Source organism: Carettochelys insculpta, chromosome 1, assembly GCF_033958435.1.
Source record: "Carettochelys insculpta isolate YL-2023 chromosome 1, ASM3395843v1, whole genome shotgun sequence".
NCBI lineage: Eukaryota > Metazoa > Chordata > Testudines > Carettochelyidae > Carettochelys > Carettochelys insculpta.
This window is the reverse complement of record NC_134137.1, coordinates 9,639,194-9,654,884: the sequence shown is the minus strand read 5'-3', so window position 1 is coordinate 9,654,884 and position 15,691 is coordinate 9,639,194. Positions and strand designations below refer to the sequence as shown.

The 15,691-nt window shown below is 44.5% G+C and overlaps 2 protein-coding genes across 2 annotated transcripts; both read left to right on the top strand.

The window, feature by feature from the left end:
- The first annotated feature begins 2,347 nt into the window (after window positions 1–2,347).
- On the top strand, window positions 2,348–3,283 carry LOC142003372 (olfactory receptor 51G2-like). Its single transcript, XM_074980271.1, has one exon. The coding sequence runs from the start codon at window positions 2,348–2,350 to the stop codon at window positions 3,281–3,283; it is 936 nt and encodes a 311-aa protein (XP_074836372.1).
- A 10,655-nt stretch (window positions 3,284–13,938) lies between these two features.
- Window positions 13,939–14,874, top strand: LOC142003364 (olfactory receptor 51G2-like). The gene has a single exon (XM_074980261.1). It carries the CDS (start codon window positions 13,939–13,941, stop codon window positions 14,872–14,874), a length of 936 nt encoding a protein of 311 aa, XP_074836362.1.
- The last annotated feature ends 817 nt before the right edge of the window (window positions 14,875–15,691 follow it).

The following is a 15,691-nucleotide window of genomic DNA, read 5'->3' as shown; positions in this document are numbered from 1 at the left end:
ATGTCCCAGAAGAACAGAACTTCTGATGTGTATTTCAGCAAAGAGTAAAGCTCAGGTGTCAGAAAGAGGACAGTTATTGTATTTTTTTAAATAATTTATTCCCATCACCTGTTATATGAATATGGCCAAATTAATTTGCCCATTCATATGAAGATGTCCTACTTGTTATCAAGTGACCACCAGGAGTGCAAATACAATATTTGAACTATTCACCCATTCATGATGTCAAATCCTCTCTTCCATCCACCTGAAGTAACTATGTAACCTTGTAACCTGTCAGATATCTACATATCCTTGCATGGGGAGAGTGTGCAGGTCCTGTAATCATGAAGAGAAACCTGTAGAGTGGCCATATCTGTGGATACAGACATTACTAGGAAGGCAAGTCATTTCACTTCTCTTGGAGGAAATCTTGGAAGGTCCATGTGTCTTACCTGGTATTTGAAGTTCATTGAGTGGCCGTCTGATGGAATTTGCATGTGTAAATTCAGAGTGATGCCATTGAAGTCAATTTTAATGAATTATGAGCCTTTCCCTATGAATTTATCACATCCACTGAAAAGAGGAAATGACATAATATGGAGTATCCAAAATAAAAAAGTGTATTGCATGAGGCAATGACATACCTTTGTAAATAGCTTCAAAAAAACCTCAGATAAATACAATGACAGTTTTCTACCATTGCTATCTTTGTGCATACTCAAAAGTAGTGAGCGAGAAACGATGGTGGTGGTAATATCAGAATTGTATATTCACACAGTGATGAAGGAGTCTGTGGAACTCCCAGACACAAGATTTCAATGGGGCCAAGTGTGGGCCTTGTTGAGTGTCACCTGAGGTGTTGAAGATATCACTGAGCCCAAATTATTGGCCAGCCAAGGCACTGTTTAGTTCTGTCTTCCTGAGTCTGACTCTTAAACCTTCTCCAGAATATATACAGGTAGGGCCAAACCCAGCTGCAGAACAATTAAAACACTGAGATCAGGCTCTGGGTGGGATTAGTTTCAGAGATTTGCCACCAGCACCCAGATGTACACCTCAGCTGGGGAAACACATCTCAACTTATATAAAATTTGCATTCTTCCTCAATGTGGAGGAAGGTATTCATGACTTCCTGCTCCCCCAGCTAGACATTTCAGAAGCTGGGTATAGCATAAACAAGGAAAAAGTGTATTCTCTGCTCAAAGGTGTACTCTAAGATGTAGACAACAGAACAAAGCAGATTACTGAGAAAATAAAATGAAGCATGCAAAGCAAGCCAGACTCACTAAAGAAATTGGTTCAAAATAATAACTCCTCATCCTAGATATTGTCTTAGGAAGAGTATTTCACAGGCTCCAGGTGTCTTTCTAGCCTGATTTTTGTAGTTTTTCCCCCATGTCCTCAATTCGAGTCCTCTTGTTTCTAGTTATTTTCAAGTATTTCTTTGAGTGGGGAGGTGAGCGTGAAGCTAGCTAAAGACATTGATTGGTTGCGTCCCCTGCCTTTTAAAGAATTTCCGTAAGGCAGGAGTCCTATGTTTGATTCCACCAGTTCCCAACAGAACATTCCAGGATGGAGGTTGTTGCCAGGTGGCGAGGTCATATGAGTCTGTGGCATCACAATAGCAGTATGGAGCAAACTATTATGGAGCATACTAGGCCTTTCCACAGTCCAATGTCTTGGCTGACGGACTATGAGCCCTTGCTGGCTTTTCCATTATGCTACATGAACTGTTGGCATTGAGTGTCACCCACAGTAGCACAGGTGGAAGACAGGAACACAAATACTATTTATAACTTTAGATACACAGTGATACAGGCCTAAAATAATTATGTGCACTAAATGATAAGCTTTCCAATGATGCCTTACATGAGTTTTTTTTGCATAAAGTACATCTCAGATAAGTTAAATTTCTATCATAGGCATATTTTCACAAAGTACATGTAATGTCACACCAGGATTTGAGCAGAATTCAAAGAGGACCTGATGTTTAAAAGGTAACTAGAAAATCCACTTACTCTAGTGAGAACTGGTTTGAAATTTCTTGGAAGGGTTATAAACATTCTGGATTTACAACAAACATGTGTCTAGATAGTGGGGGCAGGCTGTCTCACAGCTGCCTACTTCAGGGCTTCTTCCACCAGCCTTCGAAGCATCTGGAACTGGTCACTTGCTACAGGAGTATGTGCACTACAGTTCTGTTTCACTCTGATGCTATCTTTCTGCTGATGGTGCAAATCTTTCTTCAAGTCCTGGGTGCCTCTAAATTTGCACTGAGAACAGAGACTATATCACTAAATAACATCTAATCTGTTATTTTTCCTTTCAGGAAGGAACAGAACTCATCTGACCTAGTCAGTACCTTATGTCGTCTGTCAATGACACCAAATTCCAAGCGACAATGTTCCTACTCACTGGGATATCTGGGCAGGAAGCCATATATCACTGGATTTCTATCCCTTTCTGCTTTGTGTATGTTATTGCAATAGTAGGAAATTCATTCATTCTTTTCATGATAAAAACTAATCCAAGCCTCCATGAACCAATGTACATTTTCCTTTCCATGTTGGCCTTCACAGATCTTTCCTTATCAATATCCACCCTGCCAACGACACTGGGCATATTCTTGTTGAACTCTAGAGAGATCAGCCTTGATGCTTGTTTTTCCCAGGTCTTCTTCATTCACACATTCGAATGCACTGAATCCTCTGTACTCCTATTGATGGCCTTTGACCGCCTCATTGCTATCTGTGACCCTTTAAGATATGCATCCATCTTAACCCTGAGGAGAATATTCAAGATGTGGTTTCTGTGTGTGATGAGAGGGGTGGTTGTAATGCTTCCACTCCCCATCCTCTTGAGACAGTTCTGGTACTGTCGATCCAACGTCCTTGCCCACTCCTATTGCCTCCATCAGGAGGTCATGACGCTGGCTTGTGCGGATATCACAGTCAACAACATTTATGGCTTGTGTATCACACTTTTAACAGAAGTGTTGGATTCACTGCTCATCTTCCTCTCTTATGTGATGATCCTCAAAACTGTGCTGACTGTCACATCTCGCACAGAGAGCCTCAGGGCCTTGAATACATGTGTCGCCCACCTCTGCGCCATTCTGCTTTTCTACACACCAATAATTGGACTGTCTGTGACGCACAGATTTGGAGAGGGCATTTCCCCTTTACTTCAGATGCTCCTGGGATATGTCTACCTGCTGGCTCCACCCCTGGTGAACCCAATTGTGTACAGCGTGAAAAGCAAACACCTGCGTGTGAGGATAATAAGGGTGTTTGTCAAATGAAGGGTCTTTTCATCACCCTGTTGTGGTGGCACTAAGATGGAAGACTTCAACACAGACCCAGGATTCCTGCTCCACCCTGGACCTTTACATCAGACAGAACATGACTCAGTGATCTCTCCCCCGGGAAGAGAGATTCCGAAGGGGTAGAAAACCTGGGGTAATGGGAGAGGGAGGACAGTGCAATGGGGGAAAGAAATCAAGACAGACAGCAGAATTTAAAAAGTAGCCTTGTGGTGGATCATTGGGATATTGGCCCATAAAGAGCCTCATCTGTGGCTGCTCTCATCTCATAATTAGTTTTGTTACAGTCAATAAATAAAAGGGACGTGTATGTTGTTTCCCGTGACACCTTAACTGTCACTGTCCCCTGTCTGGTTGAACAAGCAGGGGAAAAGAGAAAAAGCTGACGAGCTCTTCTGTGGTGGTAGCCCTGGCCCTGTATGAGCACTCTGTGCTCTGCATGATCTGTGGGGGCTGCACCAGGTGTGGGCTGGGTCTACTCAAGGGACATGGAAACTCACCCTTTCCCTATGCTTGTGACTGAATGATGTGAGAGACACAATTCATGCAGGGTCCCCTGGGAAAGCCATTTAGGCAGTCGCTGTCCCATTGTTTGCTCTGCACAGACACTCACCAAGCTCACCCCTCGATGATTCAGAGCACAGCTGTGTGTGTGAGCATGTTTCTGATACACAGGAGTCCTGCTGGAGATTCAGGTCCAGATTCCCTCCTCCTTCTTTCCTCTGTTTGTGCTGATACAGCTGCTTGGAAAGGGGAGAAAATGGTTCCAACTCCATGACAGATTCATGGTTAGTTCTTACCCCAGCACATTGACTCTAAGCTCTTTTCAAATGGTAACAGGACAGAAGCAAGAGCCCCACCACCTTTGTGATCCCAGTCCTGTCCTTCTTCCCTCTGAAGGTCCCTCTGCCCATTCCTCACCTTTACCCAGGCCCCATCTTCTTTTGTGTATCTTCCCCCGAAGCCCTACGTCCCCAATTCTTCCTTACTGCACAAGGCTTTGACCACTCTCCAGGCCAGAACTTATAGGTGGGCTATGATAAGAGGTGCCCAGGGAACCAGAGCGACTGCGAGGAATCCCAGACCCTCCATCTACCCTGGAGAATGGGCTTTGGGTTTGAATAGAAGCACCAAAACTCTGTCCCTATGCCCAGGAAGCAACCCACAGGGAACGTGGAGAAATGAGGCCTCCACACAGCAGCCTGGATTCTTTGGGTAGCTCTCACTACAGATGATCTGTGGTGATAGGTATCAAACTTGCTAATGATTCAAAATTCATATATCTCCCTTTGTCATCTGGTGTCAAAATCTCCTCATAGTAACATCACCAGGGCTAAACAAAGATCTCAATTGTCTTATGCATTACAAGGATAGTTCCCCCACCTGTTTATTTGCTGGGATGGTAGACATCCTACTTAACTTGACACTCCCCTGAGGATTTTTTGTTACTACTCCACCTTCCTTTTCCCACTACTTCCTGTTAATTGTTTATATTTAGCTGATTCCTCTGTTCTCTCTTAGTTCTTCTTCTCCAGAATCTGAAGAAGTGGGTCTTTCCCACGAATGCTCATTACTTACAAAATAATATGTTAGGTGCTGGAGGACTGCTTGCTCTTTTTTTGCTGAGATACAGACTAACACAGCTACTCCTCTGAGAATATTCTTCTGTACAGTTCCAAAAAATCTTTGCCAAGATTTATTATTTTCCCTCCAAATATCTCAGCATCCAATTAATTCAACACACTGACCCCAGCTCCAACAGCACCAACAATGTATTCTCCTGTATCTTATTTACTTCTTGTTGTTCCATATCTGCATTGTTATTGCAATATATGTCAACCCATTCTTCCCCTCTCATCTTCTTTCAGAGATGATTTCTCAGGTTTGAGAGGGACCTCAAATGTAGCATCTGCTACCTGGATTTCTTCAGAGACTGCAAAGATGCAGCTCTCACTCAAGCACTTGTCAGCAAACAAAAGACAAGTTATCGCCTCTGTTCCATGCTTAATAACTGACTGTTTCTCCTCAGGTTCTGTTCTGTCAGTCTGGAGCCTGCATCTGGACTGGTAATAGACATTGGAATCGGTATATAAAATATCTATTCCCTGAACTTTCAGTCACTAGCGCAAAGTAACCCTCCCCCACCTGTTACTAAGGTAACACAAGGGTTTGCAGGAAGTGGATTGCAAAGCCAAATACCTGAGTAAGTGTGGAAATGAAGCTTCATTTCCCACAGAACACTAATGTATCCCTCTCTTTGTCCCTCACTCCCTTTTTTCACCTATGTCGGTCCGTCGTTCACAAAAATATGTAGCACTCAGGAATGCCGTTAGAATAGACATGGAGCTGAGCTGTCCTGAAGAATGTGTCTGTTAAACCCAGTTCTTGGGAATTTGGGTCTTTGGCTGCCCCTGGGAGCTAAGAGTGAGGGAGGTGCCACCAGCTGACAGCTCAGGCTCTGCTGCCCCCTGACTTTTGTGATTAAACGCCATCCTTATCTACATCTGTGATCACAGTGATGTGGTGAATGGGGAAATGCTGGAACCCCAGTGACTGAGGCAGAAGACACGTGTCAGGAAAGAGGAACAACAGTTGCTGACTGTCTCCAGACTCCAGATCTGTTTGCTCTGGGGCTCAGAGTGTCAGCTGGTTTTTCTTAAGCGCTGATGGATGGAATGCTGTTGCCACTGGTAATGTTTCTCGAGTTGCTTCTATCCTCAGAGATCCAGAATTATCAAACTCGATAGAAAAGGCACCACTCTTTTGTGATCTTCTGAGGGTAGCAATATTAAGAAGGCCGATCCGCCACCCCCAGACTGATGGGAATGTTACAGAACATTGATGGTTACGGTAAATAAGTTATCAGAGGGGTAGCCATGTTAGTCTGTATCTGCAAAACCAGTGAGAAGCCTTGTGACACCTTATAGACTAACAGATTTATTGGAGCGTAAGCTTTTGTGGGCAAAGACCAACTTTGTCAGATGCATGGAATGGAAATTCCAGAGGCAGGTATAAATGTACAGGGACATGAAAAGAAGGGAGGACCAGTCCAGAGGAAGGCCAGAGTTAACAAGGTCAATTCAGTAAGACCTCATCAACCCTGGCCTTTCCCCAATTGGTACTCTTCTTTTCATATGTCTTTATAGTGGGCCTTTGCCCACAAAAGCTTATGCTCCAATAAATGTGTTAATCTATTAGGTGCCACAGGACTTCTCATTTTTAGTAAACAAGTTGGTAGCCTCAGAATCCAAATGCTGGGACCAACTCTTCCCGTTGCTTCCTTTCATTGTCAGGAAAGTGCCTCAGGCCTCCAAGTTTTCTCCCTCTGAACTGCTGTCTGTGAAGCAGCCTCGGGGCTGTCCACACCTGCTCAGAGACACAATGATGAGCAAACACACCAGACCATGAACACATTGCAATGCTTTCTTCCGTTACGAAATTTCCTCAAGGCTTTGTGAGTACTTCCGAAAAGAGTTTTTCTGAATTCACAACATGTACAAGAGGAAGCCTATCACAACGGGATCCTGCTGCAAGTGTTCACAGCCAGCTGCCTGGCTTGGAAGCATTTGGGCCAGTGGGTGTGACCGAGCTATAACTACATTCCAAATACAGAAACATAGTCATCATTCATAACTTCCTATAGAAATATAGCACAGGCACACAGATAGACTAATCATACTGTGCAAACCCATAGACACCTCACAAGACCCATTTTGTACTAAATGCATTATATCATCATTGTATCATGATGGTATCACTGTGATGTGTGTGGGGGCAGCGTCATAATCTCAAATGCCCTGGAACCTCAGGCTCTTTGAGAGGAGACAAACTTTTCCTGTGTGACTGGAAAGGCTCAGGGGCTCCAAAAGGCTCAGGGCTCCTCTGATTATGAGATTGGAACTCAGTGGCAAGGGATGATGTAAAGTGGAACAGTGCAAATGGTCCAAAAATGAGTTAGGTCAGTACTTGAGGGACAGGTCCATCAATGGCTATTAGGTAAGATGGTCAGAAAAGCAGCCCAATGCTCTGGGGATCTCCGAACTTTGGACTACCAGAATCTGGGAGCAGATGACACAGGATGGATCACTCAATAATTTGCCTGGCTCTGTTCATTCCCTTTGAAGGATGTGGCCCTGGCTATGGTCAGAAGATAGGAGACTGAGCTGGATGGACCACTGGTTTGACCCAATATTGTAGTTCATATATTCTTGGACTGTTCCACTGATGGCTGCGCAGACAAGCCTTTTCCAGGCGATCTCTCTGTTATACAGCTGACATTGCTGCCCAAATAGATGACCAGGGCCTGCTGAGTGAGGGCGCCTGGGATGTGATCCTACAGCACAAGAGAAAGATGCTCATACTTGGAGCTGAAGCTGGGCTGGAAGACTTTTCCCCCTCTATGACAAATTTGTACCCCAGTTAAAATCTTTCCTTTGAGGCCATTTTTGGTCTGTGTTTTCACTGAAAGTGGATCATTGTTTTCTGTAAGCTCAGCTGCTGTGATGCAATCAAGTTGCAGCAGCCTGGATCACCAAGAGAAACTGGAGGCTTTTCATCTGACTCTTCCTTGTAACATATATAAAGTTTGCATTAACTGAATCTATGACTGCACTCTGGGGATGGAAAAATCAAAATCTTTATTTCAGTCTCTGGCAGGGGTATTGTGCACATCAGCTCCTCTAATCACCTTTCTTTTCTCTGTGCAGCCCCCTACACTCTGTACAATGGTGCTTCAGCAGATCTTGCAGGCAGTGACTATGTGAAAGGCCCTGGTAGCACATCTCTGATGAAGCTAGGCTAGCAGGGAACTGGAGAGGGTCCCAGAGTATTTGAAAAGGCCCAGAGATTGGTTGTGAATGGGCCTAGCTACTAGTGGATCACTGAGATCTGTTCAGAACTTGAGGGATCTCTGGATTCTGGGTTCCCTCTTTTCTTTTATCCAGGAGAAGGGAAGGGACATCCCCTCTTGGAATGATTGCAGGGAAATTTCTCTTCATGGAGCCTTGTGGAATCTCTGCTCCCCGGCATGCAAACTGAGTTTGTAATGCAGGAAAGGCGGCAGCTGGGAAGAAATCTGGTCCTATCTTCTTCTCCTTCTATCTTCTTTCATTTCAGCAAGATCACAGCATCATCATTACTACTACGCCTCCCCCAAGGGAGCCATATGATTAATTGGAACTGTACAAACAGTGCTGATGAGATTCCAGGAACGGAGCCTGCAGAACGATTGGTGCTACAGTCCAGTGGTGTAGTATAATCCCCAAACACCTGTTATTTGGCCTCCTGCAGTTTGCCATTGACAAAGATAGGGGTTAAAGCTGGTGCACATAAAGCCAAGCAGCTGAGCTTCCCCGATGGCCAAGTGGCCCCCTAAGGAAATGTGCAAACATGCTTTAAAAAGGCAGTTGCCTTCCTATATGAACAGTGCTGCCAGCTGCCTGGGCAACCTCTCTGAAAATTCATAGCTTTAACGGTGAAGACCTCTGGTGTCAGCAGCTCCCTTCCTAGCAGGAGTTGGGTATGTTGGCAGGTTTCACTATCTTTAAAATGCGAACTGCAGGGAAAAGGCTGCCAGCTGTTTCCATACGCAGATGTTCTGTGCAGTGGCAGAGGACTCAGGGGGACTGCTCAGATGACTCAGTGGCTGGGCTGGAGGGCAAGCAGCACTAGGTACTTGGAGAACCCCTCCCCTGCATGCTACACTGTGGGTTATTTAAACTACACAGAGATTTAAAACGAGCATGGGGTGTTATACCCCCAGTGACCCCAGTCAGTACTTCTCAGGGGGTCCCCTTTCTGGAGGCGCCGTATGCTCTGGGCAAGATCCTGCTGGGGCTGAGGTGTCAAATCAGCTCAGTCTGATTTGCTCTGGGAAATGCAGTCAGCATATTCATTTTCAAATATTTTATTCTCTGGCTTGACTGTGAACTCAGGAAATTAGAGCTGTGTCGCTCTTTAGTATCAGGTCCAATGGGCATATTTCTGTTTTCTGTCTGGCTGAGGGCTGTGATATTTCTGCCCTGCAGATACTCCTCAGAGCTAGAGGGCTACCAGCATCTTTGCTCCACTCTGGTCTGCGAGTGACACGTGTCAGGTCTGGTTCCCTCTGTCCTCTCACTTTCAGACTTGGCCCTGAGCCACAGCACACTGCAGCTCAACTGTGCTTGGCTAGCATGTCCAAGTGGGTTTGGTACTTATGATTCTTCTCTTTGGGTGTCTGTGAGCAGTGGTGAGATGAATGAGCTGCTGGGCATCTTGAAGCAAGGTACTGTGTAATCTGAGCACTAGGAATAAAGTGTAAGATGGGCACATAAGAGGTTTTTCAAACAGTCCGCACATATCTTTGACCTCAGGCCCTCACACTCTCATGGGTACCCTGACAGGCTGAGGGCCTTCAGACTTCTCCAGCAGTGTTAGTCTGAAGAGCTTCTCAGCCACAGATGCCCCACCTCTGCACAGACCCCCAGTGCTGACAGAGCAAGCCGTGTGATCAGGTTGGATCCCAGAAATAGGCTCTTCCCAGCTTATTACTGTGGTGTGGTCTCTCAGCTGCCCTGAAGTGCTCCCTGAGACACGACTTTTCTTCAGCTGTTGCTTCTCCTCCAGCACTCTGGGCTCAAACTAAGAGCCAGACAAGTTTAACCCAACCCAGCTGCACAGCAAACTACTACATTTAACATAATGGCAGCTCAGTTCCACATCTGTGCTAAAGCCATTTCTGAGTAAAACATATTTTATGAATAAAAGACAGACACAGACAAAAAGAGGGAGCAAGAGACAGAGAGGGATCCATGGGTGTCACGTGGGAAATGAAGGTCCATTTCCACACAGCTTTTAAATCCACTTCCTGCAAACCCTCATCTTACCTGAGTAACAGGTGGCCGGGGTTACCTTGTGCTAGTGTGTGAGAATTCAGAGAATGGATTTTTACTATACCCATGCCAATGCCTGTTACCAGCCAGGATACAGGCTCCAGACTGACAGAACAGAATCTGAGGAGAAACAGTCAGTTATTTACTAAGGAGCAGAGGAGACAACCTGACTTTCGGTTGCTGACAAGTACTTGAATGAGAGCTGAGAGACAGCCTGAAGAAATCCACATGACAGATGCTACATTTGAGGTCCCTCTCTAATCTGAGAAATCGTCTCTGAAAGAAAGTCAGAGGGGAAAGAATGGTTTGACATATATGTAGTAAAGTACACAGGTGGACATGTTATGTCAACATCTTTCATTGTATTATAAATATAACAAGCCAAACTTCCATGGCCTTCTTCTTGTATACAGTAGGACAGCAACAGTTCGGTTGGACTAGCTACAGGAAGGACAGTGGCAACTTCATTTCTCCAAATCATTTGTTTTATAAAATATTGCAGCCATATGTCAAATCCCGTTTGCAAGGGGTTTGTGCCTATGCTTAATTCAGAGTCATGTACACCTCTGCAACACCTGTGCAAAGATTTCCAAAATGTCTCAAGAAAACAGAACTTCTGATCTGTGTTTCAGCAAGCAGTAAAAATGAGGTGTCGGAAAGAAGAGCTTGATAGCTTTTTTTTTTTTTTTTAATTCCCATCACCCGTTACATGAGCCTGGCTGAACTAACTTGCCCACACATATGGATACTAGTGCTAACCCCCACTCTGCTGGGGCAGAAATCTAGAATTATGCAATATTTACCTTCTGTCTCAATGTGGAGGAAGGTAGGCACAACTTCCGTCTCCCCCACCTAGAAATTACAGAAGGTGGATGTAGAAGAAACAAGGAATAAGTTTATTTACTACGAAAAGGTGTATTTTAAGTGTTGAGGAGGAAGAAAACAGAATGAAGCACAGTACTAAGAAAATAAAATGATGCATGTAAACTAAGTCAGATTCACTAAAGAAATTGGTTCAAAATAGTAACAGAGAGGAAGCCGTGCTAGTCTATACACTATCAAAACAAAAAGCAGTCAAGTAGCACTTTAAAGACTAGCAAAATAGTTTATTAGGTGAGCTTTCGTGGGACACCCACTTCTTCAGACCGTAGCCAGACCAGAACAGACTCAATATTTAAGGCACAGAGAACCAAAAACAGTAAGCAAGGAGGACAAATCAGAAAAAAGATAATCAAGGTGAGCAAATCAGAGAGTGGAGGGGTGGGGGGGAAGGTCAAGAATTAGACTGAGCCAGGTATGCAGACGAGCTCCTATAGTGACTCAGAAAGTTCCCATCACGATTTAAACCATGTGTTAATGTGCCGAATGATTTGGATCCAAAATACAGAGGCTCTAGAAGAATTCCACAGGGACTTTAACAATCTACACCCCACCATCAACTTATGCCTCGATTACAACATGCAAGAGATACATTTCCTGGACACTACAGTACTAATCAAGGATGGCCTGATCAGTACCACACTGTATCGAAAACCTACTGATCGCTATACTTATCTACACCCTTCTAGTTTCCATCCTGCACACGTGACCAGATCCATTGTTTACAGTCAAGCACTTAGGTACAATCACATTTGCTCTGATCCAACTGACAGAGACCAAAAACTACAAGATCTTTACCAAATATTCATACACCTGAATTACCCACCAGGAGAAGTAAAAAAACAAATCGACAGGGCCAGACGAATACCCAGAGACCAGCTACTCCAAGATCGGCCCAAAAAAGCCAAGAACAGAACACTACCGGTCATCACCTACAGCCCCCAACTCAGACCACTGCAACGAATTATTAAAGACTTACAACCTATCCTTAATCAGGATGCCACACTCCAAAGGCCCTCGCTGACATGCCTGTTCTCTCGTACAGACAACCTCCCAACCTCATGAAGATCCTCACTAACAGCGACAGTCTATACCCCAGGAACACCAGTCCTGGAACCTTTCCCTGCAACAAAGCCCGCTGCCAGCTTTGTCCACATATCTTCTCTGGAAATACCATCACTGGACCTAACCAGGTTACTCACAGAATCACGGGCACTTTCTCATGCTCCTCTACTAACATCATATATGCCATCATGTGCCAACAATGCCCAGATGCTTTGTATATTGGACAGACTTCTAACTCCCTTAGACAAAGGGTCAATGGGCACAAAACAGACATCAAAACACTCCAGATCCACAAACCAGTTAGTCAACATTTTAATGGAATGGGGCATTCTGTCAATGACCTCAAGGTATGTGTGTTACTGAAGAAGAATTATTGCACCGTTCTGGAAAGGGAAGCAGCTGAGCTGGCTTTTGTATTCAAATTCGGCACTTTAACACATTCAAATTGTGATGGGAACTTTCTGAGTCACTATAGGGGCTCGTCTGCATACTTGGATCAGTCTAATTCTTGACCTTCCCCCCCACCCCTCCACTCTCTGATTTGCTCATCTTGATTATCTTTTTCTGATTTGTCCTCCTTGCTTACTGTTTTTGGTTCTCTGTTCCTTAAATATTGAGTCTGTTCTGGTCTGGCTATGGTCTGAAGAAGTGGGTCTGTCCCACGAAAGCTCACCTAATAAACTATTTTGCTAGCCTTTAAAGTGCTACTTGAATGCTTTTTGTTTTGGTTCAAAATAATAACTCCTCATCCTAGATATTGTCTTAGGAAGAGGTCTTCACAGGCTAGAGGAGTCTTTCTAGGCTGGTTTGGCATTTGTTTCTTCCTGCCCTCAGTTTGGGTCTTTTTGTTACTAGGTATTTTCAAGTGTCCCTTTGGGTGGAGATGGTAGAGATGCATCTAACCGAATAAAATGGTGGGTTTCCTCCTCTGCCTTATATAGAAATTCCACAAAGTAGGAATCCTTTGTGTGTTTTCATCATCTCCCAATGGAACAGTCTGATATAGAGGATAGTAACAGGTGGCCAGGTCACATGAATCTATAACATCCGAGTCTATGAAACAATAGCAGTATGGAGCATCCACATCAAGGCTAGGCCTTTCCACAGTCCATTGTCCTGGCTGATGAATCGTCAGTCCCCCTTCCGGCTTTTCCATTATACTACCTGAACTGTTAGTAGTGAGCATCACTCATACTACCACAGGCGGAAGACAGATAAACTGATAATATTTATGACTTAAGATAAAAATGATACATGTGTAAAATAATTATGTTCACTAAATGATAAACTTCCCCATGATGCCTTAGATGAGTTTTCATGCATAAAGTACGTCTCAGAAGTGTTGAATTTACATTATAAGTATGTTTTTATAAAGAACATGTAATGCAATGTCATACCAGGTCTGAGCAGAATTCAAAAAGTGGATGTGTTTATGGCAACTAGAAAACACAATTACCAAAGTGAAAATTGGTTTAAAAATTCTTGGAAGGGTTCTAAACATTCCAGATTTGACCAAAAATGTGTCTATATAGTCGGTGCAGGCGATCTCACAGCTGCCTATTTTAGGGCTTCTTCCACCCGCCTCTGAAACATCTGGAACAGGCCACTAGCTACAAGGCTAGGTGGACTACAGGTCTGCTTCAGCTGGTGCTGCCTATCTTCTATTGGTGGTGCATCCTTTGTTTTTCTTCATCTTCTTGAACTCCTGGGAGTCCCTAGATTTGCACCGAGACCAGAGACTATATCACTAAATAACATCTTGTCTGTTATTTTTCCTTTCAGGAAGGAACTGAAATCATCTATCCTACTCAGTACCTTATGTTGCCTGTCAATGACACCAAATTCCAAGCTGCAGTGTTCTTTCTCACTGGGATACCTGGTCAGGAAGACATCCATCACTGGATCTCCATTGCCTTCTGCTTCGTGTATGTTATTGCAATAGTGGGAAATTCATTCATTCTTTTCATGATAAAAACTAATCCAAGCCTTCATGAACCCATGTACATTTTTCTTTCCATGTTGGCCCTCACAGATCTTTCCTTATCAATATCCACCATGCCAACAACACTGGGCATATTCTTGTTGAATTTGAGAGAGATTGGCCTTGATGCCTGTTTTGCCCAGGTCTTCTTCATCCACACACTGGAATGCATTGAATCCTCTGTGCTCTTGTTGATGGCCTTTGACCGCCTCATTGCGATTTGTGATCCCTTGAGGTACGCTTCCATCTTAACCCTGCAGAGAATGATCAAGATGTGGCTGGTGTGTGTGCTAAGAGGGGTGGCTGTAATACTCCCACTCCCCATTCTCCTGAAATTGTTCCACTACTGTAGAGCCAATGTCCTCACCCATACCTACTGCCTGCACCAGGAGGTCATGACGCTCGCTTGTTCTGATTTTAGATTCAATAGCCTCTATGGCTTAACTGTTGCACTCTTAACAGTGGGGTTGGACTCACTACTCATCTTCCTCTCTTATGTGATGATCCTCAAAACAGTGCTGACTGTCACATCTCGTACAGAGAGCCTCAGGGCCTTGAACACATGTGTCTCTCACCTTTGTGCTGTCCTGCTGTTCTACACACCAATAATTGGTCTGTCTGTGATACACAGATTTGGGGAGGGCATTTCCCCTTTGCTTCAGATTTTCCTGGGATACATCTACCTGCTGGTCCCACCCCTGATGAACCCAATTGTGTACAGCATGAAAAGCAAACACCTGCGTGTGAGGATAATAAGGGTGTTTGTCAAATGAACGGTGTCTTCAGCAGCTGGTTCCAGTGGTAGTGAGATGGAAGACAAAAGCACAGACCAAGGACTTCTGTTCCATTCTGGATCCTTACACCAAAGAGATCATGAGCTGTTGATCTCTGTTCTGGGGAGAAAGATTCCTTTTGCACCAAAATTCTGGGATAATGGGAGAGGGAGGACAGTGCAAAAGGGGAAGGAGAGCAAGGCAGATAACGTCATTTAAAAGTAAATTTGTTCATGGAGAATGAGTGAATCGCTGGAATACTGGCCGATGAAGAACAATATCAGTTGTTGCTCTGACCTCAGAATTCCCATTGATATGTTCAGTAAAAGAAAAGGGTGTGGGTGTTGTTTCCCATGACACCTGAACTGTCACTGTTCCCTGTCTCATTAAACAAGCAGAGGAAAAGAAAAAAGCTGACAAGCTCTTCTGCCGTGGTAGCCCTGGTCCTGTAGGAACACTCTGTGTGCTTCGTGATCTGCGGGGGCTGCATCAGGTGTGGGCTGAGTCCACTCAAGGGGCACAGAAATTCACCCTTCCCCTAGGCTTGAGACCACATGATGTCAGAGACACAATTCATGCAGGAGCCGTTGGGGAAGCCATTTAGGCATTACCTCTCCCACTGGTTGCTCCGCACACCAGACACTCACCAAGCTCACTCCTCAGGGATTCAGATCAGAGCTGTGTGTGAGCAAGTCTCTGACACACAGGAGTCCTGCTGGAGATTCAGGTCCAGATTTCCTCCTCTTTCTTTCCTCTGTTTGTGCTGATACAGATGCTTGGAAAGGGGTGAAAATGGCTCCAACTCCCTGACAGAGGA

Bases quoted from the DNA above. Each gene is read 5' to 3' on its own strand.
- LOC142003372 (XM_074980271.1), top strand. From the start codon at position 2,348: ATGTCGTCTGTCAATGACACCAAATTCCAAGCGACAATGTTCCTACTC.
- LOC142003364 (XM_074980261.1), top strand. From the start codon at position 13,939: ATGTTGCCTGTCAATGACACCAAATTCCAAGCTGCAGTGTTCTTTCTC.